We start from the raw sequence: 22,386 nt of genomic DNA, 5'->3' as shown, positions 1-22,386 counted from the left end.
ACTCACCCAATTATGCATACCTTAAGGAGAATCAAGCTCTAGTTATAAATTTATCCATGTTACATAAGAAATAATATTTTAAAGCAAATTAACATACCTGTTCCAAATATGATTTGTTCAAATACTGAAAATAAGCTGGGGCTAAATCCATGAAAGACTGGAGTTCTAATCTTGGCATTTGTTTTAATATAAATCTGTCATCTATAAAATAAGATGTCACAACTTTTGTTAAATTATACATAATTTACAAAAAGTAAACAAAATTATTGGGTGTGATTTTAAAAGAATACCATGCTTATTTTTCTCAAGTTTAAAAGATGTTTTGAATCTTTGACCTAAAAATGATGCTCATTTCTCCTGCTTTAATGAACAAAATATAATAAAACAATTGATTCAAATAATAACAAAATCCAAATACTACAAAACTGTAATATTTTTTTTATAACCAAATTTACCAACTAAGACCATAGTAGATATGATTCTTTAACCTCAAAAAGAGAAATGTTCATACTCAATACCTATATTACTTCCCAAATTACAAAACACTGACTCATAAAGTTTCTTCTTTTGTGATTATATTCTATGGATGATATATTCTTTCCTTTTTTTTTAATTACAATACTTAATCACTTAGATAACCTTAAAATTATTCCATACCATTTAATTAATGTTAATTTTAACATAAATCATATTTGATATGATAAAAATGTCAAAGAAATAATTTACTCAATAATTTGATGTTGCTGCTTATTGAGCATAGAAAATATAATTTCATAAATGGACATAATAAAAGTTAAAGAGGAAGTGTATTTTTTCTTTTCATAGATATGTTTTTGGGAAATTCTTTTGGAATAACCCTTTACAGTAAAGTAATAATACTATACAAAATTGACTCAAATCAGTAAAATTATAGTAACCATTAATCATTAAATGTTGCAAAATAAACTATTTTCAAATTCTTCAAGTCAATTTAAAGGTTGATACATTGATCTCAGTGACTTCCATATAGTAGTATTTAGTTTCATATTGACAGATTTATAAATTTAAAAAATCAAGAGAGAAACACCAAAATTTCCTCAATAATATAATTATTCGAAATCCAATAATCTTTGCATTTAACTTTATACAGAAAAGTTCTTATACTAAGGAGATTTACAGAAAAGTAAAAAGATTTGCAAGAAAAGAAATTTCTATACAGAAAACCAACTTTAGAATTAAGAAAAAGAGTGAGAAGGGAAAAAGCTACTGTTACTGTTCCTTTTTGTTTCTCATTATGATTGAAAGAAAAAGATAAGGTGCAAAAGAGTTTAATTCTGACGACAAATTGTCTGCTTAACTGAATAAAAAAATTATAGAGCAGAATGAAGTAAGAATTAAAGAAAGTAAAACATGACATCAGTTTAAATAAATAGTACATAAATTAGAAGAAATTTCCCTTTTCCAGTTGTTCTTTTGATCAAAAATTAGAATTCACAATATATTCTTTAAACAATAAAATATTACAATAGTTTTCATATTAAAAAAAATTGTTTGTTGCTTATTTTTTAAACATTTATCATAAAAAATTCTTTAAAATAATATATTATAATAATAAATATATAAATATAAAATATTGTAAAAAATATTTTAATATAATAAAAAAAAATACAATAACTAATATATGTTATTTAAAATGTGTCGAAATGATTACAGTTCTTCACTACTAAGATTTCTTTATGTTAGTAATGAGGTAAAGTTTTGAGAATCGAAAAAGAAAATACGTAGATAAGGAGAATTCATCACAAAAACTGCAAAAATATCTCAAAAAGAGAGAAAGTATGGTTCACAAATCTAAATTGAAATTGGCAGGGCATTTATATATTAAAAAAAAATCCTATTATTTGATAAGTATCTAGTTCAGAAGAAAAAAAAAGATGAAATTTTAATTTTTCAGATTCAACATTTTTCAATTATTGTTCCAAATTTAATAACAAATCCTTTATATTACTATTGACATGTTTCAGTCATGAGAAACAATTTGTTATCTATTATAATTGGCTAATATAATAATGTGAATACTAATTGACCCTTAATGTATTCAATTTTTAACACTTCCATTGTTTGCAGGTTTCAGCAATTTTAATTAACAAGCTAATAAACTTATAAAAATTTAGTTTTACTTTAGGTTTACATTAGAATCTAAAGCATCATATCTAAAGAGACACTACTGTAAAATAAAAATTTCAACTGTATTTTTACTTACCATGAGTTTTACAAAACAATGAACCTGATTTTCCACCTCTAGCCACCCACTGCACACAGTGTGATAAAGACCGTATGAAACGTTCCTCACCTTCCGAAAATATTAGGCTACGAAGTTTACGAAATTGCTCAGCATAGTAAACCCGGCAGTAAAATTTTGTTGAATTGTCTGAAAACTGAACTTCTAAATGCAAATTTGAAGTTTTGCTGCTGGGTTTCAAGTGAGATTTATCAGTAGAGTCTGCAGAAAAATCTGAAAGGAAACATGGTAATATTTTAAATTTTTATATATATCATATCAAACTATGTAAATGTTTATAATACAAAGAGAACCAATGCTAAGACAGAACATATACATAGGAATAAAAATAATAGAAAGAATATTAATCATTATGTTATAAATAAAAAATAATATAATTTTTTTTTAAATATACATGGTTTAATTTAAGCATTTATATACAAGACCTTTAATGTTTTTAAAATAATAAAATTGCCTAAAACAATTGAATTTAATTACCACTTACCATAAGTGTCATCACTAGAAAAGTGTACATCAGATCTAGTAATGTTTTCACTTTGTAGTTTTATGTTAGACCTGTGCTTCAACAGAGGACTTGAAGTTTGGCTATCTTTTTGGGAAATGTTCATTGTACTAAGATTCAGTTTAAGCTCTTGTAACTTTTGCTCATAATCATCTGTAGATAATGCATAGGCTATGATGGAGCTAGGTTCACCTTCATGCACAATAACAGGAATCTAGAAAATTATGACAAAAATTATATAATATTAATAAACAAAAAATTTAAAACTTTAATCATGTAGAGATAATTATTTGGACATTTTCTGTATTAATTCCAACACTTCATCATTCAAATGAAAAACACAAAATATTTAAGGAATTGTTCAGATGTGAATATCTAATTTTTTTTACCATGTCACCTTTAATGGAACAAAGACGAATTTTGATTTCCAATCGAATGTCTCATAAAATTAACTATCCACAATGCTTGAAATCAAATCCTACATTGTTTGCACTTCTTCCAAAACAGATTGATAAATTTTCTGCCATCACCATTTCAGAAATTATATATGAGTGCATAAAGTATAATGAATAATAGTGACATATAATACAAATGTTGAAGAAATTATTAAAACAAAAAAGCATATATAAACACTGGAATAACATCTTTTAGCATATTTTTTAAAGAAGACAAGATAAAGTAAAAAATTTATTAAAACAAACACTCAAGTTTAATGAGTCGACATGTTATTGTAAAGCACTGTAGTTTATGGAAATAATAAATATTTCTTTTCTTTTAAGTAGATATTTTCTAGTATATTGTAATCTGTTTTATGTATACTTTCTTATTTGCATCACTGAGTCTCATTGAAACTTTGCAAGATAAAAATTCTCTTCCTTACCATCCTTTTGTTTGATTTCTTACAAAATCAGCACACTTCTTTACAATAAATGTGAACACTAGCCATAAAACCCTAAACATGTTATTTCATGCAGTTTTTCCTTCAGTCACAAAAATCACTCATTTATGTATAATTTCCTTGTTATTTATTTAATCAGTATTCTAAAAACATGATTTTACTTACTAAAAATACAAGTGCAGAAATATATCCACACATATATAATTTGAAAAATCTCACTTTTTGAGGTACTGGTAATAACAAATGTTCCAAATTCGAAAAAGGGTTCTCAATCGGGGTGAACGTAGAAGCAGGTTTTAGTTGATTCAGTAAGGTTTTGACACTTCTCTTTTCAGTTTTTCCATCCATAGAAGCTGCAACACAAACATTTTCGGGCATTTTAATAATTAACTATTTGACAGAAGATATATGTAAGATAAAAAATAAGTAAAGGTAAAAAAAAAAAAAAAAATAAAAAAATAAAAATAAACAGTATCTGAATTGCTCATTCACTAAAATGAATCCAATAAATATAACCACTGAACACAGTAAAGGAAAAATATTATGAAGTTTTTTACATAAATTGTTTTACAAATGCCAAATATATATGTTCATCAAGTATTCAATAAATATTCTGCCTAAAATACAATTTTTTTTAACCAATTTATGAATTTGGAATAATTTTCCCATTATCTCACTATTATTTTGTAATAACATTAGTAGCTTAATCATCATAGCAAACATTTATTGAACTGTCTCTTTTCAATAAATGCTCTTTTCTTTTTTCTCTTCTTTAGTTCTAGTTATATAAGTAATCATTTTTAATGTCCTGAAATGAAAGTCAGTTGAAAATAGACTTAATAATTTGGAATCATGATCAAATGACAAGACACATGAGCCAGAATCCCTCTTATTAAACTTTCATGTCAAGCAAGTGAGAAGATATTTAGCCCTTAAGTCACAGTGAGTGAATATTATAACTAGCGCAAGATCCATTCTCTGGATAAACTGCGCCGCAACTAGATGAAAATTTTGATGCTACATCTTAAAACTTTGTTTAAAAATGTTTTTAATCTGTTTTTAAAAAAGACAACTACAAATTAAGAACAACGACAAGGAAAAAACAACATTTCAAATTTCTTTGATAAAACCCGCCCCTTTCAAATACAGGAAAATATAAATGCGGTTTATGTCCGATTAAAAGCGGAAGACAAGGTACAACTGTATTAAAATACTTTCCCACTCTAAAATTAAACTTCGGTGCTAAAGATGGTGTACAAATAGCAAGATCTAGTGACTGAAATGTTCTATTTTGCTTATGAAAATATGTGGGTTCTCCATTATTTAAGAGGCAAAGAGAATGATAATCAATTAATTCTTCAATTTGTTTCCCACAAAAATTAACCTGCTCACTACCCCAGAGAGAGCCAATGCCATTGAAATCTCCAACAAGAATGAAAGGAGGTGGAAGCTCATTTAATAAGGAATTAATATCTTTTTGATCTATAGACACATTTGGTGGCAAGTAAATGCTGCATACTGTAATCAGAGAAGGAGCCATTATTCGGACTGCAACTGCCTGTCGATTTGTGTGTAGAGAAATAACAGACGACGGAATGTCATGGGAGGCCAGGAGGGCAACACCCCCAGATGCTCGACCAGAAATAACGTCCTTTCGAATGAGACTGTAACGTTGAATTTTTGCAAGGTCTGATGGCTTAAGGAAGGTTTCCTGGAGTGCAATGCATGCGGGATGAGTTTCATAAATCAGATCCTTAATATGAGAAAGTTTATTACGCAAACCGTGGCAATTCCAGGAAAACAGAGCGGCCATAAATTCAATTTTTATCTGGAGGTTTTTTCTTCTTCTTTATACCTTCTGCAGGAATTTTCTTGTATGAAGCTGAAGAATCGAGCTCCATATCTGAAAATTCAGATGTTGAAGTGTTAATTTTTAAAAAAATCTTTGGCAACATGAGATCTTGTTGCAAGCGATTTCAGTTTCTTCCTGTTTTTGGCAGTTTCTTTTGAAACTCCAGAAAGTCGTGGCGCTGACTTTTTTGGAGACAAATTTTCTGAGATTGTAAAATTTTTTTGTGCTTGAGCGAAGGCAGATGGTTGGTAATCAGGTGGCACTGGATTAATTATTACGCAGTGACAGTGGGTAATGCTTGCATCAGTTTGGGAGCAAGATGTGTTCTGAATTGATTTAAGAGCAGGTGAATACGAAACCCAAGTTATATTATTTTTTTATCTTAATGGAAATTATTTCTTTTTCAACAAGATCCACTTAGGGCAGGATTTGAAAAATGCAGCATGGGAGCCAGAAGAGTTGACACATTTCAGGATGTCAGATGTGCAAGCATTCATTTCATGGCCTGATTCAGCACATTTACCACAAATATTCTCATTGCTTCAACAACCTATTTGTGAATGTCCATACCTCTGACATTTAAAACATCGGGGGGGGGGGATGTAAGGTCGAATTTTGCAATTAAGCGACGAGCGGCAATTTAAAGCGACGAGCGGCACAGACATTTTGATCTCGTAGCTCTTCCAAAAATTTTGCTTCAGAAACCTTTATAAAATCGGGTTCGGAAAGTACACCACGTGATATATTCATAGTTTTATGGTACGATGTTTGTATTGGAAAGGAACCCAGTGTAGTCATTTTACTGATCTGCAATGCTTGTTTTTCGGACACCTGCAATAGTAGATCACCAGAGCGTAACTTTTTTATATTTTGTACCTCACCAATAGCAAATAAAATAATTTTATTAATGAGAAAAGGAGAAATGGAATGAAAAGTGCTAGGTGTATGAATGACCATGTAACGAGTAGTAGATTTGGCTTCGGCGACGTCAGAAAAAGACCCCCATAGGGCATTGATAGTGATTCGGGTCCGGCGGCATCGTCCACCACGGAGCCCAACAAGGGATGGTAGTTGCCGGCTCTGGAAATTTTCCAACCTCGGCACTTGCCATAATGCTGACCAGAACCTATACGCTGAGAGTCACCCCCGGGGACAGTCACCACCCTTAACGCCAAGCCCAAGAAGTGATCCCTTCGCTTGATCCCCTTCAGCAGTCCAGTCAAATATCTGGGATACCGGCCGATTTACATCAGGGACCGAAATGTACCACCCGTCTAAAGGGTCGCCACGCACGGCGAACAAGTGGGTTTTTTTGGCTGTCCATGAGAAGCAAGAAGCAAACAGAGCGGCGACAGCTTCTCATGGAGAGCTCCCTCGCTTACCGTCGAGGGATGGAAGAATGAAGAAAACAAAAGAGGAAGGGCGATTTAAAGAGAGATGGGGGAAAAGAAGAGAAAAGGGATAGGGGAGAGCAGGAAGAGAGAAGAAAGAGTAAAGAGCCCTGGGTACCTCGGGATTGGGACACCCATACCCACCTAAAGAAGGTGAGCCCCTGAGGGGTTAAGTCACATTGAATTCACTTTGGTAGTTTGGCTTTTAAGCTGAGAAATTTGTTCTGAATCTAGACCTTACCATTAAATCACTACAGTTCCAAACAAATATACTGATGACCATTAAAATGATTCCTTGAGAGCCGTTGGTGAGCTTGAAGCTGATCAATCTTAAGCGGAGAAGTCTGGATGGTTACAAGTGGCATTGAAAGTACAATCCAGGTTGTCAATTCAATTCCAAATAAGCAGTACTATCACCAGAAAGATCTGTCAAGGCTGCCACAGAGCAATGACACTTGCACAGAATTGCTAATTGGCATTATGTGCACGACAACATAGGCTGACTATGGTATGTTTGTGACCTTACTGCTGCTTCTGCAATAAGAATGTCCAGGCAAACAGCATATAGATGTTTAGCAGAGAGGGCCTTTACACCCAGGGTCCAGTCGTGCCCCTTTGACTGCATCCAACAAAAAAGTCCAGTTGTCATGGAGCTGAATACAGCAAGAATGGGGGCATGTTTTTTTCAGTGATGGATTCAGATTCATCACACAAAGTGATTCTTGTTGAATCGTTATCTGAAGGGAACTCACCATCATCCCTTTTACATAAAAGAAACCGACAGGTTTGGTGGCAAAGGAATCCTTGCCTACAGTGGCATAATGAAACCGAAAGGTTAAAGTCTAGTTAAGAAAGGCCGTTTCTGCTTCTTGCTTCCTATTGATTATTAGTGATTTCCAATAATTTTGGCACTACAACATCATTCATGCTCCTTTCATTAGTTCTTTAATTGGTCTGAGTTGCAACGATGTCTAAGCGTGCTTTTCAAAATCTCGATTAACACATTCAAGTTCTGCATCAATATAAAAACAGCAAATTGGTGAGAAAGTTAGGTAAATTATTTATCTGCGGAAGAATATAAATCAACAAAATCATTAAATAAAAGGATTAGATTTTGAAAGAATATGAAGACTTCAAACTTTGTGGTGTCAAATGTACAAGATGCAAAACATATGTCGATATAAATGAGGCTGCTTTGGAAGGGTTTAAAACTGTTTGTGTGAAAAAAATTCCTATCAGTAAACCTATGATTCAACATAAGGCAAAAGAACTTGAGGATGTTCAGAGTATTGAAAATTTCTCTGCCAGCAATGGGTTACTAGACAGAATTGATATACAGAATAACATCACTTTTCGATCACTGTGTGGAGAAGTGGTCCATGTCGACCTCAGTTCCTGTGAAGGCTGGGAGGAGCATCTTTTATTGCTTTTATGGTGGCAACAAGGATATATTCAACATGGATGATATGGCACTCTTTTTTCGTGCTTTACCCAATAAAAATATGATTCAAAAACCCAAGAAGCCAAAGGTGGAAAATTTCCTAAGCAATGGTTTACCATTAGTTTTTGTGTGAGTGCAGCTGGAGACAAAGAGAAGCCCCTAGTAATTTGGAGATGTCAAAAACCCAGGTTTTTAAAGGAAAAGATTTAAACCGTCTTGGTGTGTCATGGTATACGAACAAAAGAACATGAGCGGCATCATCTATTTTTGAAAAATAGCTGATAAATTTCGACGAAAAAAATGAGGAATTAAGTCAGGAAAGTTCCCCTTTTGTTGTATAACATGGCATGTCAGGCACACGGAGCTCAGCTCACAAATGTTAATCTGTTATTTCCACCACTAAATATAACATTAAAACGTCAACCATTGGATCATGGGGTTGTAAAGTGTTTCAAGATGGAATACAGACAATGCGCTCTGCGACATGCCAATGTGCATAAGGTTGTGCGACGAAAGTGCTAGTAAACTTTCAAAGAAAATTTCTGTCAGGGATACTTTTAAGTAGATTAAAATCTCCTCAAAAAAATAAATCAAGAAGTGATCATTAAATACTTTGTTAGCTGTGGAATCAGTAGCAGAGAATTCGACAGACAATTAAGACTTATTTTATGAATCGATGGCTGAAGATCAATTAGAACAGTTCTCGAAACTTGCAGGAATAGAGCAAGATCCCAAATCCTTTTAATATGAAGCAGCAATTCCTGTCTATACTTCTCCATTCAGTAGCGGTGGGGTGGTTGGCTGTATACACGAAGAAGCACAAGGCAACAGTGGAATGATTTGATACAAGTTCCGAATGGGAAGAATGTCTTTTGGTTGACGAGTCTATCAAAGATAAGTGTTCTTTACATGCCTTTAATCGCATCTAATTTAAGACTGATTTAAATTAACTAAAAAGTATGTTGTGTGATTAAATTTTTTTACAGATGAATGTATTGCGTCTTTCAGTCGCTGATGCTGTCATTGGCGAGGAATTTTCCGATACAGTTGGTAATCGTAATCCAGCTACACTTACTATTCAAATGACTTTGAAGAAAATAGATGAAGAAATTCTGACACAATGACAAATTAAGCAGTTAGAGATTTAATTTTAAACTGAAAGAAGAACTTGAAAAATTGTTGTTCCTGAGAAGTGTAAAAACTTGATAGAGACAAATTATATCTTTTTCATTAAATTAAAAGAAAACATTAAATGAAATATTTTTTTCTCTTTAAATAAATCTTAAACTTCATTTTGAATGTGTCAAACGTACTTATTTTACTTATCTTGCAATTGTAAAAACAACCCTTCAAAGCAGCTAAATTTTCTCAGAATGAAGGAGTGGCCGAAATAATTTTTTTTTCAACAGCCAAAAGGTCCAAGGAAAGATAGTACTACAGAATTGTACAATGCAGTTAATAAAAAAATATCTCATATGGTTCTTTATATACTAACATTAATGCTTTTAAAAGATTTTTTTAAAGATATGAACATGTAATTATGAATATTTCTAATCTAATGACAAGAATGATTCACTGAAGACATCGAGTTAAACACTTAATTGCTTTGTCTTCAGAGTACCATATATGTATAAAATTATTGTATTTTTAAACTTATAAACTAAAATTAACTCTATCATATATACTTTAATTTGAAATACAAAGTGTAAAAAAAATTCGATTACATCTTAAATATTATACAGATTATCAGATAAACAAAGTTAACAAAATGCTCTTACAGTAGAAGATGCTATCTAATTAGATTATAGAAAATAAAGTTGTTAATTTGATGAATAGCAATCACAGATAATTGGAGAAAAGATATAAATATTGGCAAAATTTTCTAGACAAAATATGAAATGTTAAGAAATCTTAATTGAACTCTTACTTTGTTTTTCTGGAGTATGTTTAGAACCGTGACTACTGTGACTAAAAACAGCTTCAGTTTCGGATTTTGAGCGTTCGTGATGTTTTCTGGAAACTGGAGATGCAGATCGTTCATCAACACAATCTAAAAAATGTAGGAAAAAAATTAATTAGAAAGCTCTTTTAAGTTATTTATGGAACATTTTATGTCAACAATCTGTTTTATTTATCCCTTCCTTTAATATTCAAAATAACAACAGAAAAAGATGTGCAATTATTAATTAGAACTTTTAATTTTTCTTAAAATATAACAAATCTCTCAATACCTTTAGAGATTAATCATCTTTCATATCTTCATAGATAAAATCAATTTTATAGGAAATTTTCATAAATATTTATTTTATCAACATTTCCTTACCTTTATGACACACAACATATGAATCATAATCTTCTGCTTCAGAAACTTTCAAAGCAGCACATATTCCAGGTGTAACACCATATGCATAGCAAGAATCACTACTTGAAAGACTGCCTTCTCCTAAATGGATCAATATTTCAATAATAATAACAGTTTGTTTAATGAAATTATATTGTTTCATTGTCAAAAAGTGTTTCATCTAATATAACATCTAATAAGTTCGGATTTCTTACGAATATTTTTATAAATGTTTTTAATTATGTTCCATGATCAGCAACAATGAACTAATCATAAAATTATAATTAAAAAGAAAAAAAAATAGCCTTTTCAAAAATAAAAATAAAGATTTTAATTTTCAAGGGCATTCTTTTTGTTTAACTTTTTAAAAAAAACAAATTTACAGGATTTCAAGATTTTATTTAATTATAAGCATTTAGAATAAACATGCCTTTATATACAACTGGTTTGAAATAATAACAGCAAACAAAATCGACAACACAAAAAAAGATACTTTCAAAAGAACAAGGTTAAACATTTTAAGAAATATATTTTTTTAGAATATAATATTGCATTATCTTGCATCTCATTCAATTATTCTGAATCAATTTAGACTGATTATGATATAACATTAGAAGAAATATCAGTCAAGTTAAAATACATTCGCATTTTACTGGCAATAATAATTGCTCATAAAAAATGCTACAAGCTAAGATTCTAAGTTAAGAAAGTATAATGATAATAAATAATACTTTTAGAGCATATCTAGTATAGAAAAATTAACCATTTCTAACATAATTACACAGAAAAGCTAGCATTTGCTTTCTTTTTTACTATTTTTCATAGTCCTGTTTCCTTTCAAGATACAATTAGCATGCATGGAGAAATTCTGTAGAAATTTTTTTATTTTATGCAAAATTTTCAAATAGAATTTAGTGTCTGTCATCTTCAAAATGCAACTTAAGTATGCAAACTCTTTTTCAAAATATATACATTCTAATAATTCTGGAAATCCTGGTTTAAGTATTAACTATTTTTAAATCTCAAATAATTTATTACAATAAAAATAGACAATCCATTATAAAGCTGCATTGTGATATTTTACAGCAGATTTTCCTATCTTGAACCATGGTCAAATGAAGGTGGGTCAAATCAGCAATCTGCTTTTCAATCTGTCAAAATATACTGGGCTTGAGAAAAACAGACTTAACAATCATCAAAATACATATACATGCATCTGTGGTGAAATTTGGTTCTTGAATCTGGAATTTCTGAACACAAAAACTAGGTGTACTACAAAGTCACTAAAACTATCCATAAATGGTGGAAAAACAATTTAAAAACACAAAAGCTATATGCAAATTTTAAATAAGTCCATGTTAAATATAATACTTCAAAAAAAAAACCTTAAAGTTTTAATGAACTAACTTTTTCAATTTTCTTGAATCTAACATGATAATATTAGAATGAATATGAAAACAGATATAATTTTAAAATTTTATATAAAGATTATTGAAATAATTTTACAATGACAAACAGAAACAAGTGAACAAAAAATAAAGATTTAAAATAAATGCATTTACTTACTTTGAAAAAATACATTATTGAACTCATCAGAATGGCAAACTAAATAATCTGGTTCACTCTTGGCATGTTTCAGCTTGGGAAATTCAAAGGCATATTTTGATGGATCGTTGATACTTCCAAAAGACAATGATCGAGCTGGCGACGAAAAACGACGGCATTTCTCTTTGCAAAAACTTTCCACATATTTTTTAGTGTTTTCTGATTTCACTTTAGGACACATTTTTGAGATCAGAAAATTTCTTTTTGGTTCAGAAGTTTTAGAGTCAATAACACTTGCACCTACAGAGCTCATTAACTGATCATCAGGTGAAAAACTGCTAGCTTTTACTGCAGATTCTTCATGCATATTAAAAGACCCCTAAAAATAAAAAAAAACTTCAAAATTTATTGTTTAAAGAAAGAAAAAAAAAAAAAAAGAGGAAATCAACTTCATGCATTTTTTAAAATTTATACATTGCATTCTAAAAATAAATAAATAAATATACCCTCTTCCTCTTATCTTTTTTTATCCCACCATCAACAAAAAGAAAAATGCCTCTGTTCACATACATTCTTTCTTATTGTTAAACCTACTCCCTCTCCATAAAAAAAAAAAAAAAAATCTATGTGTTACTGAATAAATTCTACTTCTACCATAGTAAGTTACACAAAATTCAGACTACGAAATAAAACACTCTTCTGTAGAATTTCTCACCTCTGAATTTCTTCCAGACTGAGATGAAGGTTTTGCTTGAAGTTTTTCTTTTTTCCTGGCTGATATAAACTCTTGAATTCTAGTAAATAATAAAGAAAAAAACCCAGAAAAATAAAATGATCAATTACACATAAAATATTTCAACAACACATAAATAAAAATATTTAATACATGAATATTCAATAAAGAAGATAGTTTTCAAATATTTTAGTTTCATCAAATTTATAAATGCTCCATTAAAGAAAACTCAAATGCTAAAGGAACTTAAGTACACATTGTAGTAAAGCTTATATTAATAAATCCAAATAAAAATGCTGATTCTTTTATGAACACAATGATTAATAGCTAATACTTAAAAAAAAGTAGTTTTATACCTTTGAAAATCAGTTCAGTTATTTTATAAATCTATCAGAAAAGCTCCTTTGAAATTTAAGCTTAATGACTTTTACAGCAAATACAATGAATTATAATATTGTTTAATATTATTTCAAAATTGCCGAACAAGAGCATTTGATAAAGAATTAGTTAAAAATAACAGATAAATGTCCCAATTCAAAAACATATAAAGCAAACATTTCCAATCTAATAGAATAATCCATCCTTCCTTTTCATAACTGTAGTGAAAAACAGTATGAAAAAGACTTTAATAGATTTACTGTATATTTATTATTTAAGAGAAATGTATATTCCATCATGTGATACCATAAACTTTTAAATATTGAAAATCAATGATCTTTTCAACAATATTTCTGTGCATGAAAATGTATTTTATGTATGTACTATATTTATGAAATCTTAAAATATGATAATAATAATAAATTGATAATAAAATAATATGGCAATAATTAAAATTTCACATACCTGTTATTCCATATTTGAACTACATTAGCAATATGGAATTTCAATAATGTTATTTGATCTTCAATCTTCCACATATATGAACAAATATCTAATAAAATAAAATTTCATTCATAAAAAAGACTATTTTATAGATAAAAAAAGAAAGAAAGAAATATTATAGATAAAACTAAACCAAAAATATATTAAATAGCAAAATTCAAATTTTAAAAAAATCCATTAAAAAAATTAAGGCCTCTCAAAATTACTAAGAAGTTAAACCTCATGCTATCAGATTTGAATCAAAATCTGTTAATAAACTACTCATCAAACGCTACATAAGATGAACAATTGTACAACTAAAATAAGTTTGAATCATAGTTAATTTTACTACTAATAATAATCTAGTCTACTAATGCTTACAGTACTACTTACAGTAGAGACTGATTACAAATATATATATATATATAAAAAAAAGATTCAGAGAAAAAAATCATTTATCTAAAAAGTGAAATAAATACTTGCAAATTTTTTTTAAGTGATGCATTATTTAATTTATATTACAAAAAAAGTAAAAACTTGTAATAATTAATTGCTACTTGTAATTTAAATTTTTAAAGATCATGGAGAAAATGATGTATATAAAACATCTTTTATTCTGTTATTAACAAGAAAAAAATGACATTAATTTTTAGACTTAAAACATATAAAACACTGCATGTAAGTACACAAAAAAAGTTAGCTAACCCTTATTATATTCCAAATCATCTGCAGATTTAATTTGCAAGGTTTCTAATGTTGGCGATGTTAGATGAAGCTGAATACCTTCAATTTTTTCACGAAATGGAAGAGTTTCCAGCTGAAAAGAAATATATATATTAATAATTTGATACAAATTAAAAATACAAAATCATTAAAAAAATAGAATATTAACCTTGAGCATATCTATCATATCTTCAATGAAATCTTCTGATGTGGTTTCACAATATTCATCACGAAGGGCAAACAGTGTAGTAAGAAGATCACTATGAATTCCATGACCCCTAAGAAAATAAAAAAATTATATATATTTATAATTATTACTGAGAATAACACTGAAAACAGAAATAAATTCAATAAAACTGATTTTCACCCTCCTTATTTCAACAAAATGAAAAAATTGAAGTACAACTAATTTGAAATAAAATTAGGGATAAAATTTTTTGACAAGGCTCTCTAAATTCATTTGAACATTCGATAAGAAGTTAAAAGCAAATTTTAACTTCTTTAACCTTTTGACTTCCAATTTGGCCACGATGGCTGGACATTCAGACATGCACAGAACAGCTGATGAGCTTAAATGTCATAAGTTTTCTTACATCCTCTTTTTAAAACAGGGGCATAAAATAGTGTGGAGTGACCTTGTCTTTTTGATAATGGTTGCTTCCTCTTCCAAAGTCAGAGAATTTCTCAGAAATTGTTTAAGGACAGATGCTTAATTTACATTTAACTTTCTGCTTGCTGATTACTAAAATCTCCTGTTAAAATGCCTAAATATAATAAATTTAAATATTTTTTCATGGTGTTCAAATTTTTTGTTTAGCAACAAGTCTGAGCTTGCAAAAGGCATTTGAAAAGGAAGGGTCACATTTCAATTAGATTACACTGGACAATATGCCTAAAATATTTGTAAATGTTAACTAGCAAGAGAATATTTCATCCAAATATTCTTTGTCCTATGCTGCATCTTTGCTGCTTTGCCTTTTTAAATAATGAAATTTTTAATAAATTTAGGTAATTTACTTTGGAAATGAAGTTATATTTTATGTACTTATATATATATCTTAATAAATTTTCAACTTTAAATTCTAATGAATAAATCTAAGAAATTGCTTTGGAAACAAAATTGCTTATGTTTAAATAAATTAAAAATTCACATACATTTTGATAATAAATTAAATATTTACTATGAGTTATCTAGATTAATTAATCAAATATTTATCTTCTACTGTCTTTACTTTCAGCCATTTTGGATTTTAAAAGAACTACATTTCAAAGAGCAAAAGTACACAGAGGGTTAAGGGTGCTCTGACTCAATATTCACATGCTCTTAATAAAAATTAAAAATGAGAGATTTTTGCAAAATTTTCTTTTTATTTTCCCATAAGCCATAAGCACATAATTTCAACATGCCTCTGTTTCCATGAATGTATCTGAATATTTAATGTTTACTCCACGGTATAGTCAGTTGAATCATAATTATTAACTTACAATTAATAATTAAAATAATTTTTCCTGGTACAAATAAAAAATATCAAATGGATTAGTTTGAGATGGTAAGAAATTATTCTGAATTGGTGAATTTAAAAATAACACTGACTGAATTGGTGAATAAAAAAAAACACTGGAGAATATAACATGTTTAACATACTTCATAGCAATAATCTTTATCTGTTCCACCAAAGAAGCTAAGGGAATGGCTTTATCAGTAACAGAAATTATAAAAGCTGGGAATACCACTTCCCAAATCAAAACTGGTGTGTACCTAAATAAACAAAAAAAATCATACAAATAAAAAAAAATACATTGATCAAATAATATGAAACATCTTATAAAACTCATAAACCATTAACAACACTTAATCAAAAAAAAAAAATGTACAATATTACAAAAAGGCTACTATACTTTTGTTTAATATGTGTTCTTGAATAATAACTAATATTATACCACAACAACTAAACCTTTTCCAATGATCAGTGACCATGGTTTGGACATGCTGACAGTAATAACTGATTACTATTCAGATTCATCCTTTAAATTTGAATAAATCAAATTATGACTTTTTATCAATGACTACATCTTCAATGTTCTACAATAAACATCAGTTAACATATTATATAATTATAGTAATTATTAACATTATATAAGGTTTAAAGAAAAGCAAATGTAAAGAAATTTATTTTTTTATTTAGATGCAATAGCTATTTTTTACAATAACTTTTACTTACTTAAAAATTGCAACAAGATTATTTTGAGCAAAATATTGGTAATGATCATGATGTAAAGAATGCTGGCAAAGCTCATTTTTTCCTCTCCTCTTGTAACTATCAGCATAAAACCTAAGCTCAAGATATTTAGCAAAAGAGAAGGACCATGTATCTTCAGACATAGAAACAACAGGTGTAGCCTATGAAGAACCAGTGAGTATTAAATACGATGAATACAGACAATATTCTAAAATGAAATAATCAATTTTTTTAAAAAGATATCTAGGATAAAAATAAATACTATCAAAGTATTATTCTCTCCCATATGACTACTTCAACAAATACAAATATCCCAAATCATTTCCTTTTTTACTAAACTATTAAAAAGCATTCAATGGACAATTTTTATTTTATAGGCACACACAGTATTCAGTACAATAATTCATTTCATTCCTTGCATTCATCTCAATACAATGTTTGTAAAAGTCTCTTTATGATGTAAAGCTTCAGTCACATATTTTATGATCAAATTTGAATATTATTGATTATGTTTCATTTAAGAGACTGGCTCAAAAATATATTTTTAATATAATTTTTTTTAAAAAAAGAATATGAACTGGAAAATAACAAGTTTAAATATACACTATTTTGAAATTATGCATTGATTTGTTTTCATCTTCTAAGCTGCATATTCTTAATATTTAGATCATTTTATCAACTTTTTTATAAACTACATAAAAATTTCGTTCTGGTGAACAAGTTTTGAATAAACTCTCACATTAAACAGTAGAATTCATGCTTGTTTCTTAGTTCTCACTTTATTTAATATATGAAAATATCTCTGAATTCTCAGCTTTCAATGACACCTTTTATCATTTGAATATTTTAAATAATAGTACTAACATATAAAGCATGTGTGATAATTTTTTAACAATATTTGAAATTTTATCATTTACAAAGCTGGATTCCCATAATGACTTGCAAATTTCCAATTTATCAAAGTTAAAAAATTCATAATTCGGAAACCTTTGATGAATTTCAATAAGTCATTATACTACAGATTTTTTTTTACACCTAACAGATTAATTAATAATAAAAAACTAAATAAATCATTTATATTGTTACAAATCTGTAATTTTGCTACCCGGCACAAATAGTGTCTTCGTGGGAAAAACCGTTGTAAGATCTGCCCTGTGCATGCTGAGCCACGACCTTCGTAATACAAGGCCTTACAACTCCCAACGCTTTCAGCCCGTGACGTCATGAGGTTGGATGAGTTCCGTAGAAAACGATAGTTGTTATTGTAGTGAAGAATGGGAAATGTGTTATTGGCTTTTTTGGTAGTTTTCTGATCTTTTTGCATATTAATTTTAATTTATCATAATGAAGATGCCTAGTGCGTGCTGTGTTTCCAATTGTAAAAGTAATTACACAAAAAATAGCTCCAATGTTTCTGTATTTTTGTTTCCAAACGATGGAAACACTAGAAGAGCATGGATCTCTGCAATAAAGCAGGACGGTTTCGTACCAACTAAATACAGTAAGGTAAGTTTGATTTTTTTGTAAATTTTTTAGTTAATTAATTCTTTTGAAATATGAAACATTTAAAATTATGTATAACTTCCATTTATCTTCTGTCATTTTTGTTTGCTCTACATTTAGTTCATTATGCTTCCAATTATTTTGGTATTGTTTGCTTGAGCTAAATAAAAAACGTCTTTGTTTTATTGTTACTTCTCATAGTCTTTTGTTTATTTGTTCCTAATATTTAAAATGTTTTGTTTCTGTATCTTTTTAATTATACTTCATACATATCTTTTAAAATCTGATTTAGGCCTAATATTTGTTGCTAACATTTAGGTCTGTGATAAACATTTTCAAGAAAATCAGTTTTTAACAGTTCGAGAAGCGTTTAATACTAGTACAGGAGAACTTATTCAAGTACCACTAGAGTGTAAAAGGAAATTTTTTTTAGAAATTTTTAATAATTATCATCAAAATCTTACAAAATACTTAAGCGATTTATTGTTATGATGCTCTTATAAAAAAAGTTTAAAATCATCTAATGAATAATAATTTTTAATTATATATATCATGACTATAGATTGTAGCAGATTAAACTTATATTTTATCCTAAAATATTATGTAAAAAAGTTAGATATAGTTGTAAAAAAAAGATGAATTGCATGCTCATTTAGGTTTAGAAAATGTATTTTTTATTTGTTTATCTATAAATCATCAGATTATATATAAAACAAATAGTATTTATTATTATTTTTAAATATCATTAGTTATGCACAATCTTTCATTATAAATGAATGCAACTTTTACAAAATATCTGAAACTTTTTTTAAAAGTAATGAAAAGTTAACTGTTTTTAAATCCATTTTTCATACTGTGTAAAATCAATTGATTAATTCATGTAAAATATTGTATTACTTGAATGCTAGTATAAATAATTACTATAGATATTCCAACATAATATTGAACTAGGTATTTATTTTGGATGAATGAATGTTTCTGTTGATTTTAAATTTTATTTTTTGATACTCAATATGATTTTATTTAATACTGTCCAACATACGCTAGCTTTTAGTTTATGTATTAAGAAAATATCTATTCTGTTTTTGATTTTAAGTTTTAACAAATTACTAATTTTTTTTATCTGAAGAATTCCATTTTTTTTCTACGCTTGTACCTGATGCTGTACCTTCAATTTTCCCTAATTTACCCTCAGAATTTTCCTCAGAATCAAAAGCAAGAAGAGGAACTCCAATGGATAGGGCAACATATAAAAAAAATGGGAAAACTTAAAAGCAGCTTTAAATAACAGTCTCCAGGACAGTAAAGAAAAGAGGAAATAGAAAAAAATCAACACCTTTTCTGATTTAATTTTAAAATTTAAAAACTTTGAATCAAATACATATTATACATGGAGTATAATTCAAAAATCAAACAAAATAATTTTTATTTGTCAGGCACTTCTCAAACTTCTAAGGTATATCATTCTTTATTAATTTCTTCCAAATTAGAAGTAATTTGTAAGTTTGTATTTTAACTTTATTTAATATTATAATTATTTTCATTTGTCTGTGTGAAATTTATATTAAAGTTTGAAAACAAAATGTATTTTGTTATTGTCTCTCTGTAAATAAAATGTTATGATTCAAATAGTGTGTGATTTTTTTTATTTGTGTTTTCTTTTACTGTTTCTACAGATTGAATTGAAATTAATTATAAATGCATTGAAATGTAAAATCAGATATATAATAAAAGCTAGTTTATTAAATTGTATGAATTACTAATATATTAAATGAAAACAATTCTTCATGTGAAAAAACAAGCTGTGAAAGTAATTCTTTTTTATCAACCGAATTAGTTGGTGTAAAATTTAAATTTTATATTAAATACATTAATATTTTATTTGAAAGTTCATTAGTAATTTGAGAAGTAAACAATTTTATGTTAACTTATAAAATACATGCATTACCTGTCACTACAATAATGTATGTATATGTATGTATATATCTAATAAATTTACATTGTGATTTAAATGTTAATAAATGAAGTTTGAATGTTATTAAATGGTCAATAAGATATAGAGGACCTTAAGATTTTCTACCATGCCGTTTCTTTTATTCACACTGGGAAAAAATAAATAATTTTGAATTTTATGCAGGGTAAATGTCTTAATATTAATAATAAGTTATTTTTAAGTGAATTTAAAATGTACCTAAACATCAAGGAAGGAAGTGCGATTCTGTTCATGGCAGCCAATCATCCTATGAGTGTGACGTCACAAATAAGTTGTGAGGCCTTGTTTTACAAAGGTCTTGGCTGAGCGGGTGCCGCGTCAATGACCTCAAAGCTTGGCGACGAATTTGGCGACTAAATGGATAATACTGGAAAGTTCAAGAACTTTCACAATCCATCCACTAAGAACTGAGATACACCCTGATTGGTCTGGAAGATTCTAGCCCCGCCTCCCAGAACTATAAAAGATAGGCACTCTCAAGCTGTGAAGAAGTAGTGTGTGAGAGTAGTCAGAGTCACCAACAAGTAACAGATATTGGAGGATTACACAGCAAGCAAGCTGCTAAACTAACGATTAAATGTGCTGCATTATTATGATTGATTGACGGTATTTGTAGAAAAAACAATATACTCTTGTACAATATTGTAATATATAAAAATATAATATTGTAACAATATACTCAAGAGACTTTTATGGCATAAAGAAATATTATATAATGCTAAAAGAAACTATTTGATATTTTAATTCTTTGTTTCTGCTGCTATAAAATATCAATAGCTTGATAAATCTTGCATAAATATGTTTTGAATGATTAACTCCATTATATAACCAAATATTTTTATATAAATTATTATTTTGAAAATAATTGAAATCTCTTCAAAATTTCTATCATTTTATGGGAACTTTTTGTGAGAATTTCTAAATAAGTCATGAATATAAAAAGTGGTTTATGGGAAAATACTTCCTTACTTTCTGTAATTGCCCAGAATATAACTAATTTATGGTTGTAATTACAATATGTTATTTAAAATTTTAAAGCAAATTTTATAAAAATGATTCTAAAAAAACATAATAATTCTTTGTTTAAGGTAATAGTCCCTGATTATTTAAATATATATATAATATGTTATAAAGAATACAACAGATATGAATATCAGTTTCAAGAGATTTGGGTAAATCATATACTTTCAATATACTTATTTAAAAAAAGATTAATTATCTAAATTTCTTTAAATACAAATTCTACATACTTTTGTGCAAATATGACACCAACTCCACATCAAGATGTTATTTTCAGCCACAGGAACTCCAGTACTAAGTTCATGCAGAAGAATATGAACACAACCAGTTCCATGTACAAATTTTCGAACATGTTCAGTCATTGGAGTAACACAAGTAGGACTTGGGCAGATATATGAAGATCTGAAATAATTCAAAATATAAATTGTTTTGGTTTGGAAACTAAGATTGCATCAAATCTTCTGTAAAATATAAAACTTATTTAAGTATAAAATTTATAAGTTAATCAATTCAAATTAACAATAAAAACACATTTAAAAATAGTGCATTCTTACCTAAAACAATATCTATCCAAAAATCCACCAAGTGTGATGTCATTTGATCCATAAAATTCCATTTTGACAACCCTGAAATTGGAAAACAATAAAAAGACTAGAAAAAAATTTAGATGGTAATAAAATAAGATTTTAAATTTTTTAAAAAAAGTGTATCATACAAAAAGTATTAAATTTTCTCAGAAATTACTTCTAAAACTCACCAAGGGTTAACACAATAGTTAGGTGCATTATCAGAAGCACATGAATAGCTTGAAAAAAGCACAGCTAGAGTTTGGTGATTATATGGATCCAGTACATCAGTCTAAGCAGACAGAGAGAGAGAAGAAAATTATTCAGTTAAATTCTTAACACATTTAAATTTCAAAATTTTGCAGAACTTGCTACACAGTAAAAGACACTAAGAAATATTTTCCACTTTAAATACTTATTCTTAATTTTTATTATTCAAACATTGTATAAACCCAAACCTTGCAATTGATTTAAATACAATTATGGAAAAAAAAAT

At 28.3% G+C, this 22,386-nt stretch overlaps 1 protein-coding gene across 1 annotated transcript in view; it reads right to left on the bottom strand.

Moving 5' to 3' along the window:
* LOC129956499 (1-phosphatidylinositol 3-phosphate 5-kinase-like) overlaps positions 1 to 22,386 on the bottom strand; it is a 73,908-nt gene that overhangs the window by 3,527 nt on the left and 47,995 nt on the right. The window contains exons 20-35 of the mRNA XM_056068422.1: positions 22,082 to 22,182; positions 21,879 to 21,950; positions 21,555 to 21,726; positions 16,791 to 16,969; positions 16,214 to 16,327; positions 14,738 to 14,846; positions 14,551 to 14,662; positions 13,828 to 13,915; positions 12,967 to 13,045; positions 12,273 to 12,630; positions 10,689 to 10,808; positions 10,293 to 10,415; positions 3,901 to 4,034; positions 2,766 to 2,997; positions 2,243 to 2,494; positions 98 to 201 (exon numbers count right to left, since the gene is read on the bottom strand). Coding sequence (XP_055924397.1) covers positions 98 to 201; positions 2,243 to 2,494; positions 2,766 to 2,997; positions 3,901 to 4,034; positions 10,293 to 10,415; positions 10,689 to 10,808; positions 12,273 to 12,630; positions 12,967 to 13,045; positions 13,828 to 13,915; positions 14,551 to 14,662; positions 14,738 to 14,846; positions 16,214 to 16,327; positions 16,791 to 16,969; positions 21,555 to 21,726; positions 21,879 to 21,950; positions 22,082 to 22,182 — 2,349 coding nt within the window. The remainder of the gene's footprint in view (positions 1 to 97; positions 202 to 2,242; positions 2,495 to 2,765; positions 2,998 to 3,900; positions 4,035 to 10,292; positions 10,416 to 10,688; positions 10,809 to 12,272; positions 12,631 to 12,966; positions 13,046 to 13,827; positions 13,916 to 14,550; positions 14,663 to 14,737; positions 14,847 to 16,213; positions 16,328 to 16,790; positions 16,970 to 21,554; positions 21,727 to 21,878; positions 21,951 to 22,081; positions 22,183 to 22,386) is intronic.

This window comes from Argiope bruennichi, chromosome 2, assembly GCF_947563725.1.
Source record: "Argiope bruennichi chromosome 2, qqArgBrue1.1, whole genome shotgun sequence".
Lineage (NCBI taxonomy): Eukaryota > Metazoa > Arthropoda > Arachnida > Araneae > Araneidae > Argiope > Argiope bruennichi.
This window is presented reverse-complemented; position numbering and strand designations above follow the sequence as displayed.